The sequence below is a fragment of the Glycine max genome, chromosome 5, assembly GCF_000004515.6.
Source record: "Glycine max cultivar Williams 82 chromosome 5, Glycine_max_v4.0, whole genome shotgun sequence".
Taxonomy (NCBI): domain Eukaryota; kingdom Viridiplantae; phylum Streptophyta; class Magnoliopsida; order Fabales; family Fabaceae; genus Glycine; species Glycine max.
In genome coordinates, this window is record NC_038241.2 from 42,158,241 (window position 1) to 42,181,457 (window position 23,217).

The 23,217-nt window shown below is 32.2% G+C and overlaps 3 protein-coding genes across 6 annotated transcripts; 1 reads left to right on the plus strand and 2 right to left on the minus strand.

Moving 5' to 3' along the window:
• The first annotated feature begins 288 nt into the window (after positions 1-288).
• LOC102662934 (caffeoylshikimate esterase) lies at positions 289-2,362 on the plus strand. 4 transcript variants are annotated; one of them, XM_026128541.2, is made up of 6 exons: positions 290-519; positions 638-708; positions 986-1,050; positions 1,189-1,278; positions 1,355-1,447; positions 1,539-2,362. In XM_026128541.2, the coding sequence occupies exons 2-6, from the start codon at positions 696-698 to the stop codon at positions 1,938-1,940; spliced, it is 663 nt and encodes a 220-aa protein (XP_025984326.1). In that variant the 5' UTR covers positions 290-519; positions 638-695; the 3' UTR covers positions 1,941-2,362. The 4 variants fall into 4 exon arrangements, with proteins under 4 accessions (XP_040871709.1, XP_025984326.1, XP_040871710.1 ...); XM_041015776.1 differs by having other exon boundaries at positions 416-558; XM_041015777.1 differs by having other exon boundaries at positions 439-558; positions 686-708.
• Positions 2,363-6,692: 4,330 nt separating this feature from the next.
• LOC100815758 (zinc-finger homeodomain protein 8) lies at positions 6,693-7,537 on the minus strand. Its single transcript, XM_003525128.5, has one exon. It carries the CDS (start codon positions 7,345-7,347, stop codon positions 6,889-6,891), a length of 459 nt encoding a protein of 152 aa, XP_003525176.1. The 5' UTR covers positions 7,348-7,537; the 3' UTR covers positions 6,693-6,888.
• A 10,884-nt stretch (positions 7,538-18,421) lies between these two features.
• LOC100798167 (zinc finger protein SHOOT GRAVITROPISM 5) lies at positions 18,422-20,598 on the minus strand. Its single transcript, XM_003524287.4, has 3 exons — positions 20,089-20,598; positions 19,602-20,001; positions 18,422-19,381 (listed from the first exon to the last, which is right to left on the minus strand). Exons 1-3 carry the CDS (start codon positions 20,183-20,185, stop codon positions 18,676-18,678), a joined length of 1,203 nt encoding a protein of 400 aa, XP_003524335.1. The 5' UTR covers positions 20,186-20,598; the 3' UTR covers positions 18,422-18,675.
• Between the last annotated feature and the right edge of the window lie 2,619 nt (positions 20,599-23,217).

Here is a 23,217-nt window from a genome sequence, read left to right on the forward strand (position 1 = left end):
TCAGTATAAAAAAAATCTAATATTTAATAATTTGATTATCAGAAGTCGTTGAAAAACCTTATAACTTATCGTTATATTTGAATATTAATTGAAAATTTGCACTTTTGTACTTTGGCCAAATAGAAGAAGAGATAAGGAAATGAAGAGAAGTTGGGATAAGGACAAGAAAGGCAACGGTTGGTTCAAGGGGTGAAGTCATATTTTTCGCCGCATAGGAGGCACGTGTAGCATGAATAGAGGCACAGCTGTCTTCTGGAATGTTTTATATATGAATGAATGAATGTTTTGGTCTGTCATTGATCTGATCTGTATTTGGCTATTATGGTTTTGAGGGGAAAGGAGGCTTCCACGTTGATTCTGCTCCTTCTCTTCCCCTTCCGCAAAGGGACTACCATGCGCTTCGCCTTCAAGACCAGGAGATGGAACCACTTTCACTGACTACCTTCTCTTTCCAACCTCTCCTGGTCACACCCTTTTTACCCACTCTTGGATTCCTCGCTCTCCTGTCACTTCCATCAGGTGACTTGTTCTTCTTATTCATGGACTTAACGAGCACAGGTTCTTTCTATTTCTCATTCTCTTCCTTTTCTTCTTTTCTTCTCTTCTCTTCTCTTCTCTTCAATATATTCTCCAACAGTGGCAGATATACTCATTTTGCAAATCACCTCAATGCTAATGGCTTCAGGGTTTACGGGATGGATTGGCTTGGTTAGTAAGCCTCATTTTTACCACCTCATTATTAACCTTTACTGCCATTATAATTTATAAACAATCTATTTTCTATTTTCCTATAACTCTTCTTCCCCTGTTGTCACTTTATTTTCCTTCAAATTCGCCATCCTGCATCCTTCAAATTTGCAGCATTACGCAATATTAAATTGATTCCTCCTTATTATTTATTACCACCCCATTCTCTAATATATATAAATTCTTTTGGGGATCTTTTTTAAAATCTTTTTCTCAACTCTGTTCTTTTTACACCTAGGCCACGGTGGAAGTGATGGGTTACATGGTTATGTCCATTCTCTTGATGATGCTGTTTCTGATATGGTATGTTTCCAAACTGTGTTCTACAAAAGTTTCGACAATGTCTAGATTAATGCTGTTGTGACAGGCACAGTTGGTAGGACTAATATTTTAAGAATTGATTATCTGATTGATAAAGAATTTTCCCATTTTGATAAACAGAAAATATTTTTGGAGAAGGTTCTGAATGAAAATCCTGGGCTTCCATGTTTCTGCTTTGGACACTCAACAGGAGCGGCCATTACTCTTAAGGTAATGCTTTTTTTACAAAATAACTAGTAAACGGAAAAGCTGAACAAGTATTAATTGATTTCTATCTTCATTTTAGGCTCTGCTTGACCCAAAGGTTGAATCTCGCATAGCTGGTGCTGTATTGACATCACCAGCAGTTGGTGTTTCCCCTTCTCATCCAATTTTGCTGGTGAGCATACTCTTATGTAATGATTGCGTCCAGTTTATCTATCTGAATGATTGTAGAAGGTACCTGTTGTTGACATCTTCATTGTTTTCAGGTACTTGCTCCTATAGCTTCATTTTTGCTGCCAACGTATCAATGTAGTTCTGCATATAAGAAGGGATCGCCAGTGTCTAGAGACCCAGAGGCGCTAATTGCTAAATATTCTGATCCATTAGTATATACTGGACCTCTTAGAGTACGTACTGGTTATGAGATTCTCAAAATTACAAGCTACTTGCAGCAAAATCTGAGAAAATTGAGAGTTCCATTTTTTGTTCTCCATGGCACTGCTGATTCCGTAACTGATCCCGTTGCTTCTCAAAAATTATATGTAGAAGCCTCCTCAACTGATAAAACTATGAAACTATACGATGGGTTCTTACATGACCTGCTCTTTGAACCCGAACGAGATGCTATCACACAGGATATAATTCAATGGCTGAACAGTAGAGTATGAATATAAGTCGTGGCGTCAGTGAAAATATCATGAAATTTTTCAACCATTTGAAAATTGAAGAAGCACCTTGTCTGGGTGGATAATATCTGCCTCTTTGTAGAGGAAAGAAATTTCAAGCTGAAGCTACATAAATCGAGGCATTCTTTTATCTTCAAATTCTAAGACCATATATCAGCTTCTTTTATAGTTAGGATCAGATTTATTACTCTTTTCTCCGATCCAGTAGTTATCCAAGGAGCGCAGTAAGTATTTACCTTCAATTAGGTTTTTTTTCCTTTGTCAACTTTGTCCATAGAAAGTATGTACCATTTTCTTTGTGATGATTACTAAGCCATCACTTATTTTAAGTTTAGCATTTGTGCCAACCAACAAGTGGGCCAGTGCTTGCTCTGTTTAAATTATAACAACAAAGTTTTATATCATTTGGCTCGGTTACATATCGAAGTTCTAAACATGTTATTTCTTATGTGACTTTTTTTTTAATATACTATCTATTTCATTAGTGTCTCCCGTGGATTTTTCTGTATTGAGTTTTAGTTTTTTTCCCCGATGACTTCATAGTCGGTCCTTTCTTTCCTTTTTTAAGAAATTTCATAGTCCGCGGTCTTAAGCAGCTTTAATTTTGTTAAAACTTCGCAAGCCCATGCATTGCGAGGAGTGTCGTTGAGTGCCTTAGACTACGTTTGAATTGGTAGTAAAACATGAAGCGGAATGAATTAGAATATATTATAATAGAGCATAATAGATTGGAATGAAATAAATAAAAATGCCACTCTATTGTTTGGATATTTCATAATGGAATGGAAAAAAAATAATTCATTTCATTGTTTGGGAAAAGAATGGAACGGAAAGAGCTATATTGTAATTCCTATACTATTCTTATTTATTTTATATTTTCTTTAAAAAATATTTTAAAAAAACAACATTTTGTAATGCTTGATCGGGAAAAGAAAATGGAGAGAAGAAGAAAAAATAAGCAGTCGAATCTGTTTACCTCCTCTAATATTTGGAGGCTTCTATCATTTTTTTTTACTTTCATTAAAATTTCTCCTTTTTTTTCTCTTTGCTTTTTGATCCAAATAAAGAGTCCTTACTTGTCACCCAAACAGATAACATTGTTTTAGATTAGGTTTTGATTAAATTTGGACGTGCCACTGCTATGTGTTGGTATTTTTACTGTTTCTCAAAATAATTTCCAGGTTTCACCTTTCTTTTCTAACTGTCAGCGGGTTGTGTTTTTAAATCATGAAGCTTGGACGTGTAATGAGCATGCATGACTATTCAAGAAGTGGATATGGATGAGTACGTCGGAGTGATCGAGATGCAAAATATATATGTGGTTGCGCAATTGCTCTTCTTCCAGATAACAAAAAATTGAATCATTAACACTAAACATATATAATACCTTGGGTTGATACAAAAATGTCAATAGTGTAAAATAAATAAATAAATTACAAAATGATCTAAGAATTGTAGCCTCACACTTATTGTTGGGAATATTATTATACGATTGATTCACGGAATTCGCAATGCAATGAAGTTGTTGTTTCCAATTTTGAGCTAGCACTAGCAAAAGTAATCATCGTGATAGATACGTCCTTTTCCAATTTTCAGTTAATATTGTAGATTTTAAAGGGTTGTGATCGAATGAATTCGTGCATGTATTACTATTTAACCTTCCCTCTATCTCATCCGTCATCCCCCAGCTGAATAAGGCATGCCCTGCAAAGAATCTATTGCATGTGTTATCATAGTGTCGTCTCTTTAAACATGTGCGCCCCTCCATCTTCTGATTTTCATTCATTAGATATAGCTAGGGACCATATCCTCAATCTATCACTTCACCTAAAAATAAATACTTAAAAACAGAATGTTGATTGTATTTTCAATTTCTCCTCTAAGGAATAATTTTCAATAATGATCAGAAGAATTTAATTTTAGCAATTTAACCGTTTGAAAGTTATAGATTGAGTCCACCCTCTTAATTTCCATAAACGCCATTTATATTTGGATAGGGTTCAATGCGCTGTAGCCTGTAAGTTAGATAACAATTACTTAGGAGCACATGTGATGTCTTTTCTTGTGTCCCTAATTGGGATTGCAGCACCTGAATATTGGCAACATGCAGGGTGGTGTCACCTAAACCATGGTCTTGTCTCGGGGGTTCTAGTTAGGGGCTTAAATTTCATCTGATTAATTTCATTGCCTCTTGTACAGACAAGATCATCTCATGTTCCACTTGGTGTGACAGCATAAGTTACACGAATAACTACTTCAATTCTTTCTGGATTTGCGTAAACATTGCATTCCTATAATATTTAATATAAGGAGACTAGGAGAGAATCAGAGATCTATATAATGATTAACTGGTTTCACAAGGGGCAAAGGCTGAAATAGGAACATGGCTAATAACAATCTTTTAAAAAATTAATTGTAAACATGTTGAAAAAAATGTTTTAACACATACCCAAATTAAATTAAGCTTGAACCCAAATTTAATTTTATTTTACGTATAAGCTAGCTAGTCTCTAAATAAAATAGGATAGAAAAAGTTTCCCTTCTATTTTAATCACTTGTAGACTAGCGCAGCATTACTCACATGTAAAGTATACCACATTACACACGTGTATAACTAACATGGCAATTTTTTTAAAAGATTTGTCACATGACAAAAATTACCTCATGTTAGTTAATAAATAGTTTTTGAAACAGATTTGTGGTAATTATTTGCAATATTCTAATCCAATCAAAGAGTAGAATTTAATTTTCAGCAAGTAAAATCCCTTGACCTCTATTTCCCTTGATTGGTACAACAACCTTAAATGTTTGGTCACCTTTTTTTTATTAAATATATTTGGAGGAAAGAAATGGTACTGTTCCCAATTCAAAGAATGCTAACTTATAGGACTCTCTAGGTTGCGCTTATTGTCCTTACTACCCATAATCACAATTAAACATGAATCATGATCCATTTTGAATTGATCTATCATGAACTATGATTCATTTCCAACTTAAGAGATTATTTGATCACGAACAAAATTAGTTTGAGATGTGACATTATCACTAGTTATTCTTAAGAAATTAAGTATATGATGCGTAAGTCTCCTGTGATACAACAAGATAATCTATGAAATAATTGGAGCAATAAAATTAATATTCTCTTTAGTGTAAATAATTAACCGAAGAACTCCTAGAGAGAAAAGGCAAAGAGAAAAGATGTGGGAGAGAGTTCTCAAAATTCATTTCAAGTAAGGATATTTATAATGGGAAAAAAATAGAGTTTCTAAGACTATATTAGACTGGGTCAAAATAGACTAATTAAATAAAATATCTAGTTTTTTTAGGATATATAAGCACTAAATTAATTTTAAAGGATTTTCTATATTTAATAAATAGAAAATTTAACCTTTTGAAATATCAAACAAGATATAGAACAATGTTTGGTTGGTTTTTGGAATAAACAGTGGAGATAAAAATATTGACTGAGGCAAACACAAAAAACTCTTTCTGTTTGAGTTTAGTTTCTATCTATACAAAAATTGTTAGATTGCCAACTAATAAAAACCATACTAGATATAACATTTAAGGTATAAAAAAATAAGGTTATTTGTTATGAAGTGCTTTTAGTGGGGGTTAATAAGCTTCTTTTTTGTTATTGATGTTTTTTTCTTTCCGTCAAATAGTTTTTTTTTTTTTTTTACAGCTTTTCGTCAAATAGTTAAGCCTAGCTATGTGATTAGTTCCACCTAAGTCAGACTTCGGTTTCTCAGATAATGATGTTAATTACTTCAACAAAGTAATTAAGCATGAATTCAGTTTCATTTTCATGGTTCAATTTTATACTTGACACTGGCACTGCTTTTTGGAGGACTATAGAGCCCAATTTAAAGCAGCTTTTGACTGACGCGCTGGTTTTGATAAAGTTGACTCATTTTTAATGACTCGTTTTCTTTTGACTAAAATATAATTTTCATCTACAATTTTTTTCAATCCATAATTTTATTCCATATTAAATAAATTCAAAATACAATTTCTATATTGACATATCATTTAAGGTATCGTCAATGCTGAAAACTTAACGGTCAAAATATGACTAAATTTGATTTTTAAAATTGATAACTAAATATCTTTATATTTTAATAGTGGAAACAAAATTTACAGATTGAAAAAAACAAAGGAACCAAAAATTGAACTTTTAGTCTTTCCTTTTATCAATTTGAAACATTAAAAATGTAATATATTTAGGTTTATTAAAAAATAAAATTAATAATTTAATAAATATTTGAAAATGTGTGAAAATTTTGTAATTAAGAATAAAAATGTTGTAAATATTATTAAAAGAAACTAATTAGTGTTTGTGACAATATTTATTGATGAAATAAGAATTGTTCATAGTAACTATATTACATGTAATTACATAAGAGTAACTAATAGTTATTTGTTGTATAAAAACTAATTAATAGAAGTTATATATAATTTATAAGCTTAACTTGTTAAAAGGAATTTGTTAATTAACGGGAAAAATTAATAAGGGAAAACTTACAAGGGAGAGAAATGTCAAGGTTCAAATCTTTCTCATTGGTCCCTAGCAAAATTAATAAACTAATATATATGTGTTGATAATTTTGTTTAAATATAATTGTTGTTGTTGTTTAATTTATTTATAAGAGAAGTTGAAAAGAATAGAAATTAATGTGAGTGTAAGTGATTGAGAGGGAAATGAAGAATTGAAATATTGAACTCAATATGATATATCAGAAAAAGATTAACTTAATTGAAAGTATTTGAGGTTCAGAAACTTTATAGGTTATAAATAGATAGTGATAGCATACATAATCCTGACAATTAAGTGATTTCATTGACTTCTTACAATATTGAAGTAAACTAGTCAATCTAAAAAGATGAAAGTGATAATTAATGAGAAACAATTACAAGAGGAGAGAGTGAATTACTGGGTGAGGGAGGAGACATTGGCGGCGGTAGAAGAGGAGGAGGAAGAGTTCTTATGGTTATGCATCCAAACTTTGAAGACTTGCCTACTCACCCCAACGCTTCGGCAAAACCTCTCTATCTCATCATCAAGATCCCTCCTCTGAAGCTTCCAACCAAGCTTCTCCGCAAACCCTAGCATCTTCTCCTTTTGATCTTCCGTGAACTTAGACCTGAACCGCTTCTTGCTGTTGCTGCCCCCATACTCCGTGGGAGGGCTTTCAGCCGCCGCCAGGTACTTCACTTTCCGGTGGAAGTTGCGGTGGCACCCGCACGCGGCGCATTGTAGTCCCCCCGCGCCGTCCACCGTGTACTCGCCGCACCCGTCCGTGGCGTAGCTTCCTAGGCTGGCTGCATGATTTCTCAAGCACTCTCGGTATACACTACTGTTCCTCTCGCCACCTGATCCTCCTTCCATTTTTATTCTCTCTCTCTCTCTCTCTCTCCAAATATATAACCAAACCAGGCCTACTCACTCACTCCTTTTCATTTTGCAATGACTACTATAGTCCTACTTGGATACAGACATACACATGCATTTCTATCTTATCTCAACAAACATACCCACACATCTACCTACTATTTCTAAGTAAACGCCCACATCCAAAATATCCCATGCATATATATAGATAATGTTTTCTATTCCAACACTTGCATAATCACCCAGAGTCATTTTATAAACTAGCTAGTATATATATTATAAATTATATGGTGGTCAAAATTACTCTTCAACAAATTAATTAATTAGCTGTATTTATCTTGCAATATGAAGGAAGGTGTGACTAAAACCCTAATTAAAGCTAGCTAACACACATGCATATACATTAATTACTATTATACATTTAATTTAATTATCCAACTGGGAAAATGAAAGTGAGGTGATGAGCAGTAATTTAGAGCCCCTACAAGGGACATGCGCGTCTATCCAACGAAATGAGGCAGGGGGGCCCTCAACACAACAGTATGGGCATTGCCCAATAATTCACTTTATTAAAGCCTTGGGGAATTTCATAATTTATTTTTCACACAGTCCACACCCCTCTTTTTGTACTCTCAAAAAAATCCTACTCTACGTACTGTATCTCGCTTCTCTTCTTCCTACTAAAATACTACCTAGTATTAAATAATTCCTTATTTGGTTACTGATCAGGATTAAAGTATTTTTTATTATTTTCAATTTATTAATAACATATGAATTATTTCATTAGAATTCCGTTAAGTACAAAAGAATATTTACGCCTAATATTATAGAGAAGAAAATCAAGAGAAATAGGAGGGAGACAATATTAATCATATAGATTTACTTAGCAATAGTTGGATATCGATGGGCCTGATTGAGGAAGTGAGCTGTATAAGAATGGTGTGAGCATATACAAATATTAATCAGTGGGTGGGAAATTGAGAGGCTAAAGATGAATTTCACTTGATGTGTCGGAAAATAATAATGCTTGGTTCAGTATCTTTTGGGAACCATTTTGCTTTGCTTCCTTTTCTCCACTCAGTGTCCAGTCACTGTACTATGTGACCCTTCCTACAGTACCCCAATGCCCACAAAGCGAGAGAGCACTTTAATTAGCTGCAATGCCTTCCTCTGTTTCGCTTCTTTTGGTTAAGGCTGCAACCAAAAATATCGTAGCTTTCCTTAGGGACTAAAACTATAAGTATCAAAAAGTTTAGGAACAATAAATATAGTTTATCCTTATTAATAAGAATAAATTTAGGCCTTGCATTTCAATTGTCAGTCTATATGATTTTTTTTTTTTTATAAAATTTATCAGTCTATCTGATCTTTGAAATTTACATCACCAGTCCATTTTGTTTGTAATTAACATTATCAAACCGATAGTTCAGAAAAAAATATTAAACCGATGAATATAAACTTTAAATTTAAAAATTATCTTCAATTTACTCTCTAGATTTGACGATAATCACTCAACTTGAAGTCCAACATTAAAGGCCACAATTTTGTATGTACCTTAAAATTAAGGATCCAAACAATTAATAGCGCCTGAATTATTAGCTGATATGCAATTTTTCTAATTTAATGATAGTTTTGAATTTAAGTCCTTATCTGTAACTGCATTAAATATTTAAAAGGAAAAAAACTTCAATCATAATTACCTCCGGTAAAAAAATACATGTGGGGGGTAAAACTTAAATATAACATGGCAGTGCATGCAAATGGACTTAAATATAAAGATTGCACCTTGAACAATTTTTTTTTCATAGCCTCGAACAATTAATTTTTAATCCAACGAAAAGTGTTCAATCAATAATTGATATCAGAGGGTGTCACCCACATCCTGTAACTGCTAGATCCAACAAAAAGATCGCGAGAATCATTTTTGATTGCATTGGTAATCAAAGTTTTGCATGTTAAAGTGGTGACCTTTAAATTAATTAAAATCAATTTGTTAAAAGAAGATGGCCGCTCGCAACGTCGTTTTTTTTTTCTACACAACCAAAGCAACTACTTTTAGTTCTGTAAATAATTTGTTAAATCAAATTGATACAACGAGTACCTAACCCTTACAGAACCAAAAACAATAGGCTCTTTTAGGTCTGTAAACAACACTATGCTATCCTCTTGCTTACATCATCAATGAAACCTATGAAAATAAATATAAAAAATATAGGGATTGTAATGACTAATGAGTAATGTTTCTTGTATTTATATGAAAAGAAATTATCTATAAATATGATAGGTATGGTATTTACTTCCTTAACAGGTGAGGATAGAGTATATATATAACTCGCAACATTTGATGGGGATGAGCTTTGGTATAGATAATGCTTAGCACCCATCAAGCTCCATATCTATACGCAGGATCCGTTTTCAGACTTCTTTTTTTTTTTTTTTTGGCTAACCGAGAACATTATATTCTCGTAATCTTTTAAATTGTCTTTCTTGCATTTTTTGCTGCAAAATTATTACTAGTGTGTTCATAATCAAGTTTTTATAAAAAAAAAACATTTTTTGATAAAAATGAAAGTAAGATTATTTTATCTACCTTGTAACATAGTAGATTTCAAATACAATTTTAACAATTTTAAATTTGATAAATTTCTTTCAGGATATTTAATAATATAAAAAATAGTTAATATTATTTTATAAGTTATACATGCATTAGAAAATAATTAAATAATTTAATATCCACGACTTAATTCTTGCCGTCATGAAACGCCAAATCCCTCACTATGACAACAATGAAACGTAAAGTGACAAAGAAATTAGAGAGAACAAGACATAGATACTAATAGAATAACATTAAGAATGTACAATTAGAATGACAGGACTCGACTGTGCTCTAAGTAACTATGAACTCAAGTAGTCTGACATGGGGGGACAATAACGAGACCAAAAAGAGAACAAAGATGGAGAGATTAGAAGGAAAGAAAGAAAATTCAAGAACTTTATTTATGTAATTATATTAATACTAATAAAACTACAAGAAAATAATATATATTTTTTATGTTCAACATTATTCTTAAATTGTCGATGTTTTTCTCAAAACTGTGGATAGATTTCTTGATATGTAAAAATATCATCATTGACTAATTTCTAGCAATTTTATACTTAAAGAAATTACCAAAAATTATTTCATTTTTTATATAATTTTTTAAATAAAAAATTATTTAATATTTATATAAACTAAATTAAAAAAATTGGTGTTCTTCTATAAAAATAAGACCTTAGGCAATCGCCCACATCCATTGTACTTAGAGGCACCTGCATGTATACGTGTACTGTTTGTACATTGGTGTGTTTGTACATAAATAAATTAATGTACACACATAATTTATATGTGTATTTATTTGTGTGGAAGAGTGAAAGAAATGGTGAAGAAAATGCTCACCATACCAAAGAAAAAAGGAAATTTATATAGCTTGATAATTATGTTTATATTTTTTGTTTACTTAAATAGTTATTAAAAACTATCGTTAATTAAATATATTTTTCATTAAGTTATGTGATAATTTTATAAATGTATAAAATATAAAAATACAAACATGAATAGTATCATAAATTTATAAATAAAAAATATATAAGTTAAATTTGAATTAGATTCAATCCATTTTAAAATCAAATTTAAAGCTAAATTAAATCCAATAAGAAAATTTGATTTTTTAAATATTTTTTTGGTTTTTTTTTTATTGATTTTTTCAGTTTTTATTGGATTGAATTGCGTATGAAGACCTAAACCACTACTTAGATATGTAGTTAAGGTGTTTTTTTTTTTCTAATTAAAGGATATCCATAAATGAATAAGGGAGACCTATAAATTATACATTGCTTCTGAATAAAAAATTATTCTATCTTTGCTTGATAAAGTAATGGAAATGTATTTGGAGACTTTATTTTGTTCTAATTCTTCGGTGAAGGAAATCGTGTGTAAGATTATGAGTTTTTTTTTATAATCTATTTTACTTAACAATTATTAAATTGTTTATTTTATACAATATTTTTGAAATATAAATTATAATTCAAAAATAATTATTCTTCTTACTATAAAATAACAATATAGTACTTTATCTTTTAATATGTACATTTTGATTTATCATATTTTATATATGAAGAACGTGTAATTATTTAATTATTATTATTATAAACAAAATTAAATAATTTTAAAAAATATTTATAGAAAAGCTTTCTATTACAAAGTAATTAACCTGTATGCATCACAGGGGTAGAATAGAATGAGTAATTTTTAATGGAATATCTACAGATGTTAGGGCCCAATTGTTTCAATCAGCCCATCCTAGAAGACGTCGTTGATAAAAAAAACCCATCCATTTATATTTTTTATTTTTTAGGGTGTAAACATTTATACAGTACTCCTGTATACGCCGACAGTGGCAACTATTGGTTTCATGATCTGATTCTGAGCCAGCAAGTAATACTGCACTTACTATTTTGATTTATAAAAAGTGTATCATAATTTTAATTTACTAAAATTCAAGATGAATTTATTTATTTATTTAAACAAATAAAATTTACTTCAAAATATTCATTTATTAAATTTAATCTTATAAACTTAGTCTAAACGTGTGTGAACGGTGCAACAAGTTTGAATTTATTGTATCTAATTTTTTATGCATAATTTTTATATTCACTTTTTTTAAAGCAACCAACTCATATTATTATGTAGTGTTGTTGGATAAGATATATGTTTTGTTTTTTGGTGTTGAAATTAATAAAGTTACAAGAAGGAAACGACAGCAGAAAAAAAAATAGAAAGAAAGAAACAAGGGATGCAGGTTCGTGAAGGTAAAGACGAAGTCAGAAGAGGTAATCTAAGAAAAGTGACCCCTCTGATCTGCTAAAAGAAGATTCCCAATCCCAGCTGAAAATTGCTATTATAAGTATTTAATTTATCGAACAAAATTTCCTATTCTTATTCTTCAGCTTGGACCACTCTTTTTTCGTTTGGTTCATCAACCCGTACGTAGAATTCGGCAATAAATACAGGCCTCATTCAAATTCATAACTGTACGGAACCCACTTCAATGTGTAGGTCCACTTTACAATCATGATTTCTAGTGTGTTGATTACTTTGACCTTTCCTTCACAACGTACTGGTCCACTCCAGGCCCATTATATTATCTTGACTTTACTGTAATTATCTATTTGGATCATTCATCATCTTGGGCCTCATTTGTTTGGTTACCATTCACTCTCAACTCTCAACCTTACTACCAGTAATCATTTCTCATTCTGAAACTTCAATTCCCTTAATTAACTGAACCAACTCCAACACTTATCTGCTTCCCAACCTTTGAAAATGTTTCCTTCCACATCTTTGTTTCATTCTAGTTTTAAAATGTTTAGTTTATTTTAATATCATTCTAGATGTTTGGTTCACTAAGTTATATATAGTGGGTGCGTTGAAATTGTATAGTTGTCAACAATCTTAATTATTCCAATTACTCTCTCTCCTCATTGCAGTACGTATGCTTTACAACTCAGTATATTGGTTTATGTTGGTGACCTAATATATTTTTGGAACAATAGTGATATAATCTATACTATCAAACGATGTTTGAGTGCATGTTTTTATGTTAAAGACTTGGAAGTCTTAAAATATTTCTTGATAATAGAGGTGACTAAGAATCTTATTGAAATGTTATTGTGCCAATGCAAATGAGTTAGATGTTATTTCTGAGGTTGGTTTGTTTGGAGCTAAGCTTGTAATTGGTTTTTCACTCCATCAGAATTATGCTCTCTTTTGCTACTATAATGTTGCTTCCTAAGAGATATGTCGATTTATAGGGAAGATTGCTTTTATATTTGGTGCAAGACTTGAACTTCCATATTTTATGTATGTTCTTATATTACCCAATCCATGACAAGAGCATTGGGATGCTGCTCTTCGCATTGTGTGTTGAAAAGGAACCCTGGAGAACAGATATATTGTTGTGTGCTGATTGGGTAAGGTTTTCCTCAACTAGGCGAACTCATGCTACTTGGTTTGTTCAACTTGACAATTTGACCATCTCTTGAAAAACTAGGATATACCAACATATATGGTGTCTCGTAATTCTTTTGACAAAGCAAAATATTGCTCCATGGTTATTTGTAGTGCTGTGATAAAATGGTTAAAAGAATTGTTAAAACGTCATGGTATCAATCATTGCAGACGACCTATCTATGAAGTTTTGTTGTGACGGTCAGGTTGCCTTACACATTAATGTTAATCTACTTTTTCATGAATGTTCGAAGAGCATTGAAGTTGATTTTCACTTTAATTTGTGCATGATGAAATTTTGAGAGGCAGTATCATTCCAAACTATATGTGCCAACCTATGCTCAACTTACTGATGTGTTCAGAAAAGCTTTGGGCAACACATGATTTGACTATTTCCTCGGCAAGTTAATCAGACATTTGTAATTAATTTGTATGCTCCAAAACGTCAATTGGGTAATAAGAAATACAGTAAAGTATACACACCAATCCAAGTCTAAATGACGGGCTCATAAAACCCAATAAAGCATGAAGATAAGGATGCCAATTAAACTCGATACAACTCATTTAATATGTCAAAACGAGTTGGATTATATAGTTCATCCCTTCAACTCACATAATTCTACCTACATAACTTATTAATTAGACATGTCAAGAGCGAGTTGTATTAATTCGTTAGGTTGGGATTTATTTTTTGGTTGGAGGTTTTCACGAATTGCGTAGTTAGATATTGTTTTGTGGACTAATAGATTTCATCACGTAGTTTTGCCTACATTACATGTATTCAATTTATGAAGACAGCTTATAGAAAATATTTGTAAAAAGGAACTTTAATAGGATAACATTCTTGTGATTGTGATAATCTGCTTATATGTGGATAATTTATATTTTATTTATTTATTTAGCGAGTCAACTTAATTATGAGTCATCTATTTTTCTTTAACTTTTTTTTTTTTAATTTTGGCAGGCCACCTCAATTCGTAGCTCACCAAGATTGGGTTGAGTTAAGTTGAGATTTTTAATTCAATGTCAAAATTGGTTTAACTGAGTTGATCCATTATAGCATCCCTGCATAAAGGACAATGCAATCATAACAATATAACATGCCACATATAATTAAAAAAGAATAAATCAACCATTTAGTTTCTATCCCAATTCTTGCAGTCATGGAATTGAGCATCACCTAGAGTTCTAGACATGTCTTGGAGAATTTCTCAAAGACTTCATCCAAGATTCCACTTTCACCAGCGACTGTTCTCTTCCCTTTGAATTAATGTTCAACAAGTAAGACCCGATACTCACTTGTTAGCAAAGGTTTGGATTCCCCCGACGAACGAACTCTGCTCAAAGCTGGTTTCTTTACTTCATATAGTGAAATCGGTAGAGATATTTGGAACTAATGCGTACGTGTATTAGATGATGGAGGACTATCCTCCTTACATAGTACCACTCAAATCCAAGAGGTGCAACTACTGCGACTCCTCAAATCCTATCTATGACTAACTAATAATAAGGATATTTGCTCAGAAGTTGTATAACCAAGAGGTTGCTTAGGGCGTGATTCTTGGTATTAGTCCTGTGTATGGGTCTAATATATCTTACATTTTTAAGGGCTAATTTGATCTAAAGATGGAAAAAGAAAAAAAAAGCATTTAAGAAAAGTGATGATCTTTTGATATATACTTCGGGGTGTCGACAGTGTTGACACCTTTGGAGAAAGAAAGGTATATGCGAAGAAGAAAGTCATAGATATAATACTAAATAATATAATAGCTAGGAAATTAAGAATGAGAGATAAAAGAAAAGAAAGCTAGGTTGAGATGAAAATGAAAGTAAAAAATTTTAGTTATATGTTTTAGATTTAGTTTGGAAGTTTAATTTTTTAGAGAAACTATAGGAAACACTACAGTTACAGTTTTCATCGCATTAATAACTGGTCTAATTATTTGTACCTAGAGATTGATTTCCGTATTCTCCAACATTTAAACTTCATAACTCCACATTTAACTCTTCCTATCGACTTCACTCATTAAAAGATAAAAATCCCTATATTTGAAATCACCTTAATTTCCTCCAGAAATCATCAAAAGGTGGAGATTTCTGATTTATGCAAAAGATAGACAGGTTAGCATTATCTGTAGTGGTGGTGGCAGGTTCACATTAACCATTAGCTAGGAATGTATATGTGAAGGGCTGAACTCCACATTTCATCGGATATCCTTGTTTTACGGCCCATGTCAATGTGATGCCAGGACAATATCGAAGCACCAAAGCTTTATCTATGGAAAGGTCTTTTTCTTCTTTTTATTTATCTTCCCTTCTTTCCCTTCCATTGTCGCTGGTAAGGTCCATATTAATTGCTCATTATTGATCTTCTTCTTGACTAAAGCTTTATCGCATAAGGTCAATAATATTAAATACTTTTTCAAACAAAACAAATCCTTCTGGAAAATTCCACCTGAGTCGTGCAAAATTAGGAATAGTAACTTTCTTTGAATGATCAATAAGAAATTATTGATATGTTGAAAAATAAAGCAGATGTAATTGAAAAAAATACGAAGTTTTTTAACTGGATTTTGTACTTGTAGCACTCAATCATGCTTCAGTAGGTTTCTTCTTTTGTATCTTTATGCTTTGGACAGTTTCTTTTGAAACAATGCTATTTAAAGTATTAGTAGAGTATAATCAATGTAACCCTACAAATATTATTCCCTCTACTCCTATCCATATACCCAGAAGAATTACACATCTATTAATATTTTTTGAAAAATAATTTAAACAAGTAGTATACTATAACAAGTAACCAAAAAAACCAGAAGCATGATGCAGTTGCGCCATTTATCTTTTTAACTCTAAAACTTCTGTGTGCATTACAACAGGCAGAACAATATAGTTAAATCAATTTCCATATAATTTTTTAATAAAATTTTTAGCATTGGATTATGTGCAAGAAAGAAAGTTTTAGATGGGATTGTATTTAGAAGGACGACCTATAGTATATTATCTGTTTTCTTTTTCTCGTTTTGGCAATATATGTATCATATATGTATCATTGCATTCAGATATCACAAAACCTAGCTAGTATACCATCAATGTTAATATAACCAAATGATAGGCTATGATTAGGCATAAAGTTATATACAAAGAAAAACCAACTGTCATATAGAAGTACATAATTCAAATAACAATTGGGATACATTTATATGCATTAAGGTTCGTGTTTTGGCCGAGTGTACTTCCATCTATTAATGGAAGTGTTCCATCATTGTGTGTGTCTATGTTATTTATTTATTATATAGATACGCAGTTCAAATAAAAATAAAAAATTAATATAATATAATACGAGTTTCAAAATTAAATGATAGTAATATTTTTATTAAAAAAGTGCTTTTAATCCTGTGCTTTTGGTATGTAAATTTAGTCATCCTTTTTTATGAATTTATCATGCATGTTTATGTTTATGGATAAATGTACTTATTTTTTAAAATACTGACCTTGTTGCAATAGAAGTATGGAAACTAAAAACGTATCTTTTTTATTATTAGTATTAGTAATAATAGTAGTATTTATGCTTAATTCCTCTAACAATAGAAAATCGCAGGGTCTGAATTTGATGCTGACTGTGAACACAGATTCTAAAACATTTCATTTTCTGACACAATATTGAAAAATCAGTTTAGAGAAAACGTTGGTCATCCCAATAATTGTTTTGCAATTGCAGTAGAAACTGGATCGTTTATCGATTTGACATATATAATGGAGTCGTAAAATTTAGTTAGCGTGATGATTTACCCTTTTACTTTATTTGTACAAGATGGGGATGGGGATGTTAGTGAGATGATAAGAAAATAAAGGGGTACTGAATATGGGACTAAACTCAACCCACCCACTAGTTTGTTAATGCTAAGTATTACAATAAGAGAGGAATAGGACCCCGAGGTCAATTGACATTTGACAGTGCAACCTCCACCAGACACCAGTTGATAATAATTATACATACATACGATACAGCATATGCAATTTTTTTGCGTCAGGTAAAAGTGAGCCAAGCAATTACAACGATTCATAGACGAGAGAGAAGAAGCACATGGTCCAAGATAAAAAGCTACTAGCTGCGGAAACTAAACAAATACGACACTTTAAGCGCTGCTCATATCTTTGGCCTTTCTACTGCTTTTTGTATTGGTTCTAGCAATGAAAGAGGACCACATGCAGAAGAGAAGAGAAGCACACGCACTACGACTAAGCAATGTATGATAGAAATAGAGTAGAGTGTTTTTTTTTTTGGTTAATAGTAAATCACACAGACACAGAAAAAAAAAACACAAGTAGTAAATCAATTCGTTTGTAACCCGTCCCCAAAAGCAAAAGCAAGCCTAGAATGGTCTCTGCATATTTGGAAAGATGCTGGTTCTGGTTCTGCGGGCGGGCCACATCTGTCATGGCCCTGATTCAGATGCAAGAGACGTTAAGGTGGTCATCATGAATAGAGTTTGTTTGTGTCTGAACGCTTTGAGAGCCTTGAGAGGGACGACTGAGTCTGCTACTGTCATTAACCCCTCACCCAGTGGCACTGAAAAACATGCTGCTTTTTATTCACATTTATAAGTCGCCAGAATAGCAGTCCAATGCTATCTGGATTCCCTCCCTTTTCTCTCTCTTTCTCTCTCTCTCTCTCATTTCCTTTCTCAATTTCTCCAGTACAATTCTTTAATGCTTGTTAAGGACTTCTCCGCTTTCGACCAACAAAGATCTACACATAGTCCAAACAGATAATCCAAAACAACCAAAACTAAAGGGTGGGGAATTCAGTGCTTCTCTGACTCTCATTCATTGCAATGCACGAGAGAAAAACCTAACGATCCAGAATCAATACAACATGTACTAGTACTGTATACTATACTACTAGCATATATATACGACCACATCTACATCATTACACCGTGGACGATATTATAATCCAATAATATACTACTGTAGCTACAAATTAAAGAACCAAATTATTTAACCCATATATACGCACGTACATCCAGCAAAACCTGCTCATCATATTATAGTCTGCATTTAATTAATCAACATGGCACAAGATGCGACTAATTTACATTTACATTAATAATAACACACCCCGCTGGCTATTAATCCCACGTACATAACCATAGCACTCACTTCACATGGTATACCAATTCACAAATTAAGGATATTAATTCGCTAGGGTAGCTAGAAAAACAAAATAATAGTAGTAGCAGTGGTAATAAAAGAAGGAAGGGATTAATGGAGAATGTTTAAGAGTTAATAATGGGTTTGAGTCGATGTTTTTCTAGTTGGCTTTGAGCTTGTGTTATGTAGCTGAAGACGAAAGAGTTGTCGTGGGAGGTTGGCGATTGAAAATGGTGCTTGCAAGCGAGGCAAGTGATTTGAAGCATGGTTGAATTGATGTGCTTGATTGCATGGTCCTTCAAGGCATAGGCTTTGTCAAGTTCCGCAAGCGCTTGTTGTCTTATCCTCTTGGCGTTAGTGAACTCAAGTTCAGCCAGTTCGATCTGCCTCTTGGCTTGCTTCCTTGCCTCTTCCGCCAACGCTTTCTCAGCCATCGCTATCCTCAACTGCTCTTCCAAGGACCCTATCCCTATGGATAGCTGCAACTGTGTCTGTATGGAGTGGTTATAATTAGCTTTGGATGAAGGAGTAGCTGTAGAGAGCTGAAGCTCCAGGTTGGGGTGGACGTCGTTGATGATGTTGGTTTCGGCAGTGGTAGTAGGGTTGGAGTATGAGGAGGGTTCTAATACTGTTACGGAGGGCTTTGGAATTATTACAGTACCGCTTTGGGGCCAAGGGGCTCCATTGCTGAAATTGGTTTCGCTTGAAGCTGTTCGAGACAAGCATGCAGCAGCTTGCACTGCCTGTGTCTGTGTCTGTGGCTGTGGCTGTGTTTCTGGCCCCAACCTCCCCACGTTGCACGCGTCTTGGTGCTCAATGAAGCTCTCCACCCTACAAAAGAATCATTGCTTATATATATATATATATATATGTATATATATCTATGTAGACGATCGAGCATTCAAAAATATAATATATATAATTGAATTATGATAGTGCTTGGAAAAGAAGTCAATTAAGAAACTACTAAATAAAAGGAAAGCAAACTAGGCAGCTGGTTCTTGATATTGATGATCGATCAGTAAAATGTATTAATTAAGTAATTACGTACCTTGAGAAAACGCGGCCACAATCGCAAGAGTGTCCTCGGGTGCCACAAGTTTTGAGATGTGCTTTGTAATCGGACTGCACCGCATAGCCTTTGGAGCATCTCTCGCAGACCCATTGCTTGTGATTGCTGTGTTTCCTTCTGAAGTGCTTCTTTATTCCAACAAGATCACCCAGAGCATGGCATGGGTCATGGTGCAAACAACTAGGCTCCGGGCATACAAACACTCTCTTCTTCACCACCGGCGTTTCCCTCTTCAACAGCTTCCACGGCACCTTGTGCCTCCGCCGGTGCATCTGAAGGTTCTGGTCCCTCTGGAATCCCTGGTTGCAGATCTCACACACATAACGATCTGATTCCAGCAAGGTCTTGGGTGAGAGGGACACCACTTCTGCATCTGGATCTGCGTTTAATTCACAACCAACATCATCAACATATATATATAATAATTAAGAAATAAGAGATTTGAACGAATCGTGCACGCACGCACCTGGTGTTCCTGCAGGCCTTCTCTTCCTCTTATTAGTGGCAGCAGCAGTACCATTCTCGGCCTCAGAAGTGGGAGATGAGTTATTGACTACTAACATGTCAATCCTTCTTAATTAGTTGTATGATAATAGCTAGAATTAAGAGAAGGAGGATGATGATAGATACGGGTACCTAAGACTAGAATAGAGGAAGGAAATTAAAAAAAGCTTTCAGCTTTTTGCAACAGCTTTCTCTCTCTGGGTTCCTCTCTTCCTTCCAACCCTCATCTTCAACAGGTATTGTCTTAATAAACTTTCAAAAAGAGACAGAGAGAGTGAGACCCAATCAGAAAGCTCAAAACTTGATGGGCTCCAGAAGAAAAACATCCCCACAAACAAACAAAACCGGCCCTCTCTCCTCTCGTAATTTCATCACACAGTAAAATTTTGCTTTGCATGCATAAATACAGGCCAAGCCCCCAAATACACACGTAAGCTTCCTATTTTTGTCACACTCGCACGCACTACCCAAACCTTCTCACTACTTTCCTTTGCCCTCTCTCTTACAAGTAGTAGTTAGAAACAAGGGCGAGGCGAGAGGCAGATATATCTTTATAGACCATTGTACCCACACGCAGTATTTCTAATTAATTTCACTTGAGGCAGCTTTTGTAAAAGTGATAATGGGGATGTGAAGTCACCCTCAGGGGCATTCCAGTCAATCGGGGTCATTATTTTTTCTGTCCAAGGTGCTTTGCTTTCTGGTAAACTAGGGGCATCATCTTAACACTTGCAAGTAAAAACTGGCAACATTGTCTTTTCTAGGTGAGGTTAGTAATGTTGCAATATTGCTCAATGGCCCCAACACATACCGTCATTTTACCTCGAGTTCAAGAACAGAGGCAAGATATTAAACCATGTTATCGCATAAATGCTATTGATGTCACGTACTTTCTAGTACTGATTACACAGAGAGAACTGAGAACAATATTAAATCCATGTCAGTTTTCACAAATCCAAAACCAACAATCACACATATCAATACTATAAACCAAGTCTTTCATGTGTAACTATGGTGATTAAGCAAAAATTAGTGTTAGTCTATGTGAAAATTCTTAAACAACAAGTCATATATGCTTTATATCTCATCATTTCATTATTTTTATTTTGTTTTTACACATAAATTCATTTGCATCAAGCTGGTTTTACATCTTTAGGTTATAAATTGCAAGCCCAAAAACCTAATTAATTTTACATCTCCCGATGCATAGACTACATGTCAAAAAGCTAACTAATTTTATATCTTCAAGTGTACAAATTCATTGTCAAAAGCCTAACTAATTTTACATATCAAAATGTGTGTGTGGACCTCATCTCCAAAAACCTGACTCATTTTACTTTTTAAAATGTACGGACTAAGTGTTTAAAAACCTAACTAGCTTTGCATTTACAAGTGTATATATAGACCACGTGTCTAACTTAAAAACCTAACCATGCACACACATAAACCAAATTAAACTTATAATATGAATAATATCATGAGAATTATATGTATTCTTTTTAAGATGAATAATTTATTTTTAAATATAAAAAATAACAGAAAAATTACAAAAAATAAATAATAATATGGAAAGATCATAAAAAATAATAAAATAAATATCAACAGTCACAAATTAATTATTACGCAGTTTTGGTAATGGAAATTTTTGTCTTGTCTATGATAGATTGTCTTTAATAAATTAATATACAACAAATTTATGTATAACATCATATGAATTCAATAAAAGTTCACTCGGTGTAATTAAATTTTAAAAAAGTTATTAAGTAGTTCAAGCCAAAGATTTTTAATTCCTAACAAATTTGATCAATGAAAAATGGAAAATGGTTTTTCATTGTTATATATTATAAGTTTTTAGAAAGTAATTATAAAACCTATCATTAAATCCTTTAAGAATAGTTTTCATTTGTCGTTTAACATAAATAAATACGCAATGGTTTTTTTTTTATCTGTTAGAAATAAAATATGTTTAACTGAAACTTTTTCTCTCGTGACATACTGACCTGACATCCGAAAATTGAAGAAGACATTTATAAAATGTTGGTGAGCTGATAGAGTTTGATCCCCTATCCTTCATTCCATCACCACCATCTAATATACAAATGAAAACTATATTATATATAATTTAAATGATACTAAAATTAAAGAAATATTTATTAATACCAGATAAACGATATATTATAAAGAAAAAATAACTCAGACTTTTTCATACTTTAAATCTTAATTATACGTTAATCATCATATTTTAAATAATTTTTCGTCTTAAAGTTGCTTATCTACGCAGGTATGGGGTCACATATGAATTTCTTAAATGGAAGTATAAAAACAGGTATTATAGAAGTATTCTATCCAAGCCTTTTCAATCACATTCCATACATTCACTGCCATTCCATCCAAAGCAATTGACATCATTACTCATTTGTTAAAAACACGATAACAGTGTTACAATGCAAAAAATGTGTACATGCTCTCTCTCTCTCTCTTTCCATTAAATCACAACTTGTGACAATGCTGGTTTTCTAAATGATTCACTTTGTCTATAAAAAAATTATATTCAATTTGTGGCTTTTTTTAGCGATCAAGGGCTTTTTTTTTGCGATTTTTCTAAATGGGATCGATTTTAAATAATTACCTAAAAGGGGATAAGTCATGATAAGTAACAAAACTTTTGAGTGAGAAGTCATAACATCCTATTTTTTTTAACTGAAGTCATAAAATTATTTACGATTTTAGTTAAATTTTTTTATGACTTTAAAATGGTAATCATTTTTTTTTCTTTTACAACTTTGAAGTCATAAAACCCTTTTTTAAAATAAAATTATATAATTTTAAAGTTTTTCTTTATTTTTTTTATATTATTTTGTTTTGTTTTCTAATTTTTTAAAATTGTAAAAAAATTTACTTATTTAAATGTCAAATAAATAATTTTAATTTTACTTATTAATAAATTTTATTTAATATGGTGTATATTTTTTATGGTTTTGTTTTATATGTTATTAATTTATTTTAATTTTTATTATTTAAAATATATTATATGTTTTTAATATTTTTTTATCTAAATTTTTTGTTTATTTAAAATTTATATAATCTATTA

What these genes read in the sequence shown, in the direction of transcription:
- LOC102662934 (XM_041015775.1), top strand. Translation starts at nt 420, where the DNA reads ATGGAACCACTTTCACTGACTACCTTCTCTTTCCAACCTCTCCTGGTC. An exon ending in CATGGACTTAACGAGCACAG is followed by an intron (nt 559 to 985) that starts GTTCTTTCTATT and finishes TTTTACACCTAG; the next exon opens with GCCACGGTGGAAGTGATGGG. An exon ending in ATGATGCTGTTTCTGATATG is followed by an intron (nt 1,051 to 1,188) that starts GTATGTTTCCAA and finishes TTTGATAAACAG; the next exon opens with AAAATATTTTTGGAGAAGGT.
- LOC100815758 (XM_003525128.5), bottom strand. Translation starts at nt 7,347, where the DNA reads ATGGAAGGAGGATCAGGTGGCGAGAGGAACAGTAGTGTATACCGAGAG.
- LOC100798167 (XM_003524287.4), bottom strand. Translation starts at nt 20,185, where the DNA reads ATGTTAGTAGTCAATAACTCATCTCCCACTTCTGAGGCCGAGAATGGT. An exon ending in AAGGCCTGCAGGAACACCAG is followed by an intron (nt 20,002 to 20,088) that starts GTGCGTGCGTGC and finishes AATTAAACGCAG; the next exon opens with ATCCAGATGCAGAAGTGGTG. An exon ending in TGTGGCCGCGTTTTCTCAAG is followed by an intron (nt 19,382 to 19,601) that starts GTACGTAATTAC and finishes ATTCTTTTGTAG; the next exon opens with GGTGGAGAGCTTCATTGAGC.